The 9,649-nt window shown below is 43.0% G+C and overlaps 1 protein-coding gene across 1 annotated transcript in view; it reads left to right on the top strand.

The window, feature by feature from the left end:
• LOC121622662 (membrane-associated phosphatidylinositol transfer protein 2-like) overlaps positions 1–7,095 on the top strand; it is a 30,200-nt gene extending 23,105 nt beyond the window's left edge. Inside the window, exons 21-26 of the mRNA XM_041959534.1 lie at positions 375–491; positions 595–743; positions 835–984; positions 2,251–2,434; positions 2,518–2,646; positions 2,964–7,095. Of these exons, the coding sequence (XP_041815468.1) occupies positions 375–491; positions 595–743; positions 835–984; positions 2,251–2,434; positions 2,518–2,646; positions 2,964–3,332 (1,098 nt within the window). The 3' untranslated portion in view covers positions 3,333–7,095. The remainder of the gene's footprint in view (positions 1–374; positions 492–594; positions 744–834; positions 985–2,250; positions 2,435–2,517; positions 2,647–2,963) is intronic.
• Positions 7,096–9,649: the final 2,554 nt, after the last annotated feature.

The raw sequence follows: 9,649 nt of genomic DNA on the forward strand, positions 1-9,649 counted from the left end.
GAGGAAAATATTGTACTTTTTACTCTGTACTCTAATGTATTTCACATCTAAAAATGCTCAGGACTTACATGTAATGGAGCATTTTTCCAGTTGTACTGGTGCTTGTACTGAAGTAGAGGATCTCAGTACTTCTTAAACACGGTGTCAAGCCTCCAGGCCCCAAAACTCCAACAGGAGCACAGGGCAGGCCCAGCTTTGCCTGAGAGGTGAAACCCAGGGCAAAAGAAAATCCATTTCCAAGGTGTAAAGGTTAATTGCTGAGTTTAATCAGTGTCGAGCTTCACTCATCACTGCTGCACAGCGAGACGATTCTCTCTGCAGAGATTGTACAGATGTTTTTCTGATTTCCTGTTTCGTATTCTTCCGTGTGTCAGAATGTGACGGCTAACCACCGTGTGAACGACGCCGTGTTCACGGAGGACGGGGCCCAGATGGTGACAGGACGTTTCATGTACGGCCCTCTGGACATGGTCACCCTGACTGGAGAGAAGGTGATGACGGCGTCCAGCTGTGAAGTTGTGTCATGGCATCACCATCTGTGTCGTTGCGGCCGTCCAGAGTGTCGTGTTGAGACGTTTGTGTTGTCTCCTGCAGATTGACATCCACATCATGACCCAGCCCCCCTCTGGAGAGTGGGTGTACTTTGACACGGAGCTCACCAACAGCAGCGGACGTGTCTCGTATGTGATCCCTGAGGGCAAACGGCTCGGTATCGGGGTGTATCCTGTCAAAATGGTGGTCAGGTATCTACCGTTGTTACTACACGTAATAAAATTCACTAATTTTGCATCTGCTTTTTAACAGCAGCGTTTTTCTCTGCTGTTTGTCTCACAGGGGCGACCACACGTTTGCAGACAGCTATCTGTCTATTGTACCACGAGGAACCGAGTTCGTCGTGTTCAGTATTGATGGGTCGTTCGCTGCCAGTGTGTCTATAATGGGCAGCGACCCAAAGGTGCGAGCTGGAGCTGTGGATGTGGTGAGGTATGGGTCACACACTCTCCAGCTTTAAAAAACCACGAGACCACTGCACAACGATCAGTTGCACTGTTTATAGGCATTTGTTTGAGTAAAATGAACATTTTAGTTTTATTCTACAAACTATTGACAACATTTCCAAATAAAAAGAGTCATGTAGAGCAGAAAATGACAACTGGTGTAAATAACATAAGAGATGATGTGTTTTAATGCAAAGAAAGCAAGCATGTTTTTAACAACACAATACTAATGTTCAAATACTGATTTATGAAAGATCATAAATCAGTATTTGTAGCACCAGTCTTTCACTTTGCTGTTGGGTGACAGCATCTTCAGTGGGGTTTTGAATGGGGTTCAGGTCTGGAGTTGGTCACGACCGGGTCTTGATCCAGCCCCACCTTTGATTGACTTACTGTTCTCGAGTCCCGACGCTCACTTTTCCCTCTTTTCCTCTCTCAAAACATTTCTTTTCAACTCTTTTTTCATGCTTCATAGTTATTTTCATATTTTTCTGATGGAATACGTTCACATTTGCATCTAAATGAAACAACCCGGAGAACTTTGATGCACTTTACACTACATGCTACTTTAAAGCTGCAACAATCAGTATTTATATGAGAACAACAGATCAAATGATCATGTCAGGTTTAAGAGGTGTTGTTTAGAGTGATGATTTATCATCTATGCCATAGATTCTATGGTGTAATTTTTTCCACCAGGGGGCGCCATAAATGTGAATTTTCAAGTTCTATTAATAGAGCCTCTTTTACAATTACTTTTTCATTTACTTCTTTGACAGTGTGCAGAAGCAACTAAATATATAAATGTGCACCCCTCTAATGTTTTATTTGTTGTTACCTTGTGCTTTTCGGCGTGCACTCTCAGGTATTATTCGGTCAGATGCACCTACAGTCCGCCACGGAGCTGATGGTTTATGGTAAATGGTTGCACAGTTAAATTTGGCAAAAAGACTCAACAGAGATTCAGCATTAACAGCTAATCCCACCTTAATGAACATGTTTCAACATTAAATCTTAGCTAGCATGCTAACAATGAAGCACATAAGGAGGAGGTTGAGGTGGTGGATTGAGCTGCTGCTGCAAACAATGTTGACACGAGTGCGTCAGCAGGTCATAATGGCCGTGCTGTACACCTGCATGAATTTGATTGGATGTTACCAGTCAGCTGGTGTCAACACAGGTGTGAATGAGCCAGCGATGGTGAAGCATTGCTCTGCCTGAACCAACGCTGTGCTCCCTTTATTTTCTGCAGATACTGGCAGGATTTGGGCTATTTGATCGTATACGTAACGGGTCGTCCCGACATGCAGAAGCAGCGTGTGGTCGCCTGGCTCTCGCAGCACAACTTTCCTCACGGCATCGTCTCCTTCTGCGACGGGCTGGTTCATGACCCGCTCCGACACAAGGCCAACTTCCTCAAATCCCTCATCAACGAGGTAAGTAAGGCCGCGGTGAGTCTGGGGCGCTTTTAGAATAAAAACCTTCAAGTGTGTAAAAGCTGACCTCCCTCTTCCATCAGGCCCACATGAGGATTTTTGCAGCCTACGGGTCCACCAAGGACATCTCTGTGTACTCGTCTATCAGCCTGCTTCCGTCCCACATCTACATAGTGGGAAGACCCACGAAGAAGATGCAGCACCAGTGTCAGGTATGGAATAAATCCTGAGAGCAAACGGCTACGCTGCACACATAAATCAGACGGTTGATGTGGTGAACTGGCGGTCGCTGAGGTTCTTCACGTCGTCGGACAGACCAGCTTTTACTTAAAATGTTAGACATCCAATCAGAACGCTGTATTGCCTTGATAGTGGCTAGTGAGGCAGTGGTGGAAGAAGTATTATTATATATGGAAATACTCAAGTACAAGTACAACTACTTAACAGCTCTATTGTTTCCAGTATGCAAAGACTTCATTATTATCGGTGTTAGCGTTTGAGTCACTGCACGACTTCACATCTCTTCCAGTTCATCCCGGACGGCTACGCTTCACACCTGTCGCAGCTGGAGTACAACCAGAGGTCTCGTCCCGCCAAGTCCGCCAGCACCCGCATGGTCCTCCGCAAGGGCAGCTTCGGGTTGGGCGCCGCCGGAGGAGACTTCCTTCGCAAACGCAATCACATCTTTCGCACCATCTCCTCTAAGCAGCCTGGAGGCGGAGGGTCGGCCTCTCCCAACCAGCCGGGGCGGACTGAGCGAACGCTGAGCCAGTGCGAGATGGAGCGGGAGCGAGGGGTCGGGCCGGCGACCCAGAGGAGCATGAGCATAGCTGCAGGGTGCTGGGGCCGCAGCGGGAGCACCAAGGAGGGCAGCGGAGGCTTGCTCGGACCTAAATAATGTTCAGAATGGAGCTGTGGTGTTAAAGGACCCGGCCCGGGCCACCATGATCTCTGGACTGAACAAAGGTAGAAGCGTGGAGGGACAGGAAGTAGATGGAGGGTTTGTATTGTAGAGATCACTGGGTAGGTGAGGGATGTAGCATGAATTAGAGAGATGGAGGTGGATCTGTCCAGGAGGAGTGGACTAATCAGGCCGTCGCGTCCAGCGAACAAAAGACAATTCTGTAGCATGACTCTTTTACAGTAATACTTTTATAGGATACATCACTACTTAAAAAATGACAAGGAGAGATTAAATGAAATATTGTAAGCCTTAAACTAATCTCGTGTAATGGGACGACCCCACGCCTCCACTTTCCCAACACACACATAAACGATCCGCCGTCCGAGCGTCCACACTCATGAGCTCAGGACAAACTGCAGGTTCGTCTTCAGACGGTCGCGTTGATTCGCAGCGATGTGAGAAAGCTGCTGACTCTCACTTCTGTTTCTGTCTCACCGTCAGCTGAGCAACACCCAGCAGTGACAGGCAATAACACAGAGGATGAGAGATGAAGAGTCGCTTCATCCGAATCACAGACGCGCTCACCGACCTCTGCTGGTGGCGAGCCACACAGATCGCTTGTTCAGGGTCGGATCTGTGTAAGATTAGTGCCTCCGCCCTCCATATTAGTGATGGAGAATTGAGAATTTAGCGCCATCAGGAGGTCGACAGCTGTGGTTTTTAATGAAATGTCCCGACAAATGGATTTGGATGGATTGCCATGAAATTTGCTCCAGATATTCTTGATTCTTAATGACTGTGGTGATCCCCCGATTTCAAGTTTCAGATTAAATACCTGCTAACTGATGACATTCTCATCTGTCCATAAGCAACAGTCTCGTCACCTCTGGGAGGGAACATCAGAGTTATCTTATATGACTTTAGATACAGTGAGCAAGTTCATATGTAAACCTCCGCTGAGGCAGAGCAGCCTCTTTTAAATCAGTGCTATTAGCGCCACTAACAGGAGTCCATTTATCTCCGCTGTATTTAGGTGGAAACTGAAATCTTTGGCACATTAAACCAGAACTGTCTGCATGGCTCGATGCCACCAGAGGCAACGTGAGACCATATGTCCTATCTGTGATTTGGGTGAACTGATCCTTTAACCATCTGAGAACATGAAATATGTTGCGTCAGAGAGGAAAGTACTTGTACTTGTCTTCGTCACACAGCCAGTTTGTTCCTCACTGATATGCTTTGTGTGTTTAAACACACGCTGCTAGCGTGTTGCTGGTCCAGCGTTCATTCCGCCGTGCGTGAGACTCTGTATTATTATCCCTTTCAGTGTGGCCTCTGGGCCATCCAAGGCCTTAACATCCAACAGGACACTTTCTCCACAGATGGAACAGAAAGCAGAACACAGGGCATGCAGCATTAAAGCAACAACTCTGTACAGTCCACAGCAACAATCCCTTTATATATTCATCTGCTTGCAATACCTCTGATCCACCTGTTGGTGGTGTTCTGTTTCCCACATGTGCTGCTGCTGGGAGACACTTCCCGTCTTTTTGCTCTTTTTGCTCATAGGAGACCGAACCGGATGGACCTGGTGTTTCTGCTGAGGAGCCTGTTTCATGTCAGGCTGGACCCTGAGAGGGACGGAGACAGCGTGTCCACACCGCTGTCACATACAGACACCTGCTAGTCTTTCAGTATTTTTACCAAACAGACTGAATGATGAAAGATTTCTAATGGGATTCAGATGTAAGTGATGGAGGACAAAATCCACCTCGTCCTCTGCAAAATGTAATGAAACTTTATTTATAACTAATATGAGCATCAGCAGTCTGAGTTAGTCGAATGAAGTGAATATCTCCCAAAGTTTTTGTATGAAATTAGATTGTTTTGGACAAATTCCAGTCAGGTTTCAGGATTCTGTCTTCAGAGGTGGCTTTTTCAGCTTAGGGTTGATAGCAAAAATAAACCTTTTCATACTAAAAAGACCAGCTTTTAGCTTTAGATAATCGTTGTGATGTACTTTTTGCATTGTGGATTCTGTCCTCCATCACGTGCAATGGAAGCACATTAAGAATCTAATCATGGCCAGTACGAATGTGAGGAATAATGACGGTGAGCAAAACTCATTTCAGTGCTGAAATGCACATCTTACCATTATTGTAAGAAAGACTTTAAAAGTTGTGAACTTTTCCTTTAAACCCATGAAAGCTTTTGAAATAGGGATGTGTGGAGTGGTTGTACCTCTTGTTCGTTCCATCTTACTATGCTGTTGTTTTATGCCCAGCTTCCACACTACACAAGAGTGTCTGTTTCCACTCTGTGTGTGATCAGCAATGTCTTCAACCCACCACAAAAGCCAAAATCATTCTCTTATACTGTAGTTAATCAACTGTATAACCTCATTGTTGTTTTTTGCACTAGTTTACGGTGGAAATATACTTTAGTTACCATCTCATGTTGCTACATTTGAACACCTCTGTAGTGCATGACAATTTTTATTCATTTCAGGGTATACCTTATGTGCAGGTACGCACATGTCTGTACATTTTGTCAGGAAATGAAAATAATGTAATTAAATGTGCCAAACAGTAGACAGTTCTAGAGACGTTCTTAGACCAGGGGTTTTCAAAGAAGTCTGACACTGTGGGTCCACCCAACACCCCCGTGCTCCTGTTTTGATTCTCCGTTCGCCTCTATTTGGTGGATAATCATGCTCTATGTTCTAGAACTACAGCTCCCATAATGCTTTGGGAGACGTTAACAGGAAGTAGAATATTGTCACAGAGTCACTGAGTTAGGCTGTTGGCGCCAACTTTGGCCCTGTGTTTTTAGCTTATGTTTGTTCACGTTTTGGTAAATTAATATGATTAAAAGTTCGCCGAATTAGCTGTTAGTGGTTCCTGTACGCATGGATGTGCAGACAGCTGTCAGCGGATTACTTTGACACTGAAGAAAACTTCAAAACGCGATGAATCTCAGGCAAGTTCTGGAGTTACTGAAGAGATAACGGCGTCCTCAGAAAGTGTAAGTCACGCTGAATCTGAAAATATGTGTATAAAAAGTGTCTGTATCATGTTTGTTCAAGTTTAATGAGTTATGACTCCGGGAAGGTGTGCGTGATTTCACGTAATTTGCGGCAATCGGGCGCTAACAGTTTCGAAGTGCGTTAATTGCCTCCATGTGAGTCGAACACGCTGCTGACCAAACTATATCAACCAAGAACCACCTGCCTGCCCCCACCCCGCCCTTTTAAATCTGACCTTGTCCATGTCCGAAAGGAAAGTGGCTTTAACGGAAAACTGAAGATGTCTTTTAAACTTTGAACGGAGAGCAGAGGTCGAGCGTGTGGCTAGAGTCGTGGACAATAAGCCATTTTGCTTATGGACTTCTGCATTGAGTTTCTGTTGTGCTGTGGGTGGAAGGTGTTTGGCTTCCTTTTGGCCGCTTGGCTGCTGAGTTGAATGTCCGTCCATGTGGATCCCGAAGCTGTCCGTGGATGAGTCAGTGTACATACTGTAAAGATCTATATGTAGGACTTGTATGTCTGAGAGTTATTTATTTACCTACAGATCATGATGCTACTCTGGAAATTTCAGGTGAAATATATTTGAAATATGTAGCATTTTGTTTGTCACTTTTCATCAAGGCTACGGACCAACACAGGAAGGTTTTTGTTTTTACTAGTGCAATATAATAGTTCCAATCACAGCCAGGCTGAACCACAGCGGGGGCTCAGTCTCCCACCATACAAGCTCCAGGCGCCTCTCCGTCTGGAATCATTCACACACCACCTGCAGATGTGTTCACACCTCCTGAAATCTCTTTGTATTGGAGCTACTGTTGACCTCTGCTGTCTCTTTAACAGTCAACTGCTGAGCATTTTATAGGACTTACTGTACCTATTTTTCAAACTGGAGTATTTTACAAAACCTTTGAAATATAACTGGAGGCTGGTTTTTCAGTCAGTGGGTGCATGAAAGCGTGGAAGCCCATAAGGGAGCAGCTCTATTTAACAAGTTGTTGCATGTCATCCAGTCAGATTGGAACTACTTAACCTTGATGCTTAACAACAATAAACCTGTTGTGTTGTCCACCACGTCCTCACTGTCTGATGAAATATATATCAAGACATTCTGCTGATTATATTTGAGGTTATAACAATTATTGCCACATTTGGATCAGGAGTAACAGAGACCTACAGATGTTTATCTTCCCGTTTTAGTTGTCGAAAGTTCACATCAGAACTTTTTGTGGTATCACTTTCTAATAAAACACCCTTTATCAAGAGCTTTTAAGTGATAACTAATGAGAGTAAGATGAGAAGCTTAAACTCACTCGCACATCTGTCAGCAGCCACTTAGCTTAGCTTAGCACAAAGACTGGGAGCAGTGGGAAACAGCTAGCCTGGGTGCCAAGCAAGCTCCATGTCCAAAAATCTTCAGACAGAGCCAGGCAAGCTGTTTCCTGTCTTTATGCTAAACTAAGCTAATACCTAGCGGCAGTAGTGTCATATTAAACCGATGGTCATGAGTGGTAGCAAACAGCGTGTTTACCAAAATTTTAACGATGTTCTTTAATAAATTATTTACTATCACTTCATAGATCAGTTAAAAGTCAAGAATAAGGATTGCCAGGTTGTGAAAAATACCTTTGCTCAAACCATTTGACCATTTATGTGTAGAAAAGGCTGCAGACGATCTGGACCTAAGTACATTTATGAACGTCTTACTAACAACTACAGACTTCATGATTAAAACACTTAATTTAACACTTATCAACATTAATAACTGCAGACTTGATGACTGAAGGGAAGTCTTGCAGTAATCTGCTGATGGAAAGCAATGCGTCAGAATGATCTGGTTACACTGATCCAGTCCAGGAAAATATTAAGGCCTAAATGTTTAAATATTCCAGAAAAAGTTTTATCCTTTCAAATTAGCCAGCGACTAAGCATGTACACACGCAGGCGATATGTTGGTCTAAAAATTACCGCTGCATTCTAACCTTTTGATTGACGCCTCAATTGACCAGTTAGAATCTTTTATATCCTGTCAACAGCAAATGACAGCCAGTGAGAAAGATTTAACCAATTGCAACCAATTGTGCAGATGACTGGCGCTTCGTGTAGCCAATGAAATTCTGAAAACGAGGATATGCTGCTTCTATGTGTAATTTACAGCTAAATCAAGGAATTTGGTGCAAATCAGAATATGAAACATGTTTTGAAATGGTAGATATAGTAAATGGCCTCAATGTAAAGATATTTAACCTAAATGTAAGTATGGATATATTAAATATAAATATAGATGGCCTAAATATAGAACACCTGAACATAAATATAGATATTTATCCAGAAATAGAGCAAATGGTCTTTTTTTGGAAACCGTCAGAAGAACATGCAAAATATTCCGTTTCTGTGGTATTCTTCTCAGTTTGTATTGAACTATGCTTGACATTTTGGGCTAATTTTACAGGCATGGTATGAGGATAAATGATCAGTCTTGTATAATGGGTGCCTTATTATTCAGTTGTACCAACATTTTATATGATTCATTTTTATTTCTAAATCCCAACTCTTATCTCACACTTTGTGCTATGTGACGTTTTATTAAGCTGTCAAAATTTATGGTGGCAATAATTTCCATATATTTTGGATATATGCAGTGTTTGAAATTAGACTCATGCTCAAATTTGAAAGTATTTCAGAAACACTTTATTTTAACCCCTTTAATAAGCATTTATAAGCAGTGTATAACCACAGTAATGAACACATTATAGCACCATAATGTAGTTGTAAGCAGTGACTCTTCCTACAGTGTCAGTAATTGGATAGTAAACAGTTAATTAATATGTAGATGAATATAATATGTCTTCATTATAAACAGTATTAAATTTGCCTTCGAATGATGTGTTGTCAAACACTTTATAAGAAAACTTGCACATGTAGTTTTGTCTTAAAGGATTTTTATATACTGTACATTACAGATGCTTAAACAATGTTGTTAGAACTGCTTACATCTACAAAACATTCTAGTGTTATAAAGCATTTATTAAATGTTAACATGCTGCTTCTAAAGGCGAAACAGGGGCTTTAATGTAAAGTGTGAGCAGTATTTTTCTGATTTCTGTTAGCAGACCTGGAAAGTGTTTTTCTTCATTCACGACATTGATGCCACTGTGTGTACGTGACTAACGACAGCAGGGTAGCAGTGATTTTGACTCATGTTGTCTTCAGACAGACGATCCAGTCGGTGCTGATGTCTGTTAGTTCGTATGTGTTCTGGCAGTTTGGGCAGACCTCCGCCCGGCCC

This window comes from Chelmon rostratus, chromosome 19, assembly GCF_017976325.1.
Source record: "Chelmon rostratus isolate fCheRos1 chromosome 19, fCheRos1.pri, whole genome shotgun sequence".
Lineage (NCBI taxonomy): Eukaryota > Metazoa > Chordata > Actinopteri > Chaetodontiformes > Chaetodontidae > Chelmon > Chelmon rostratus.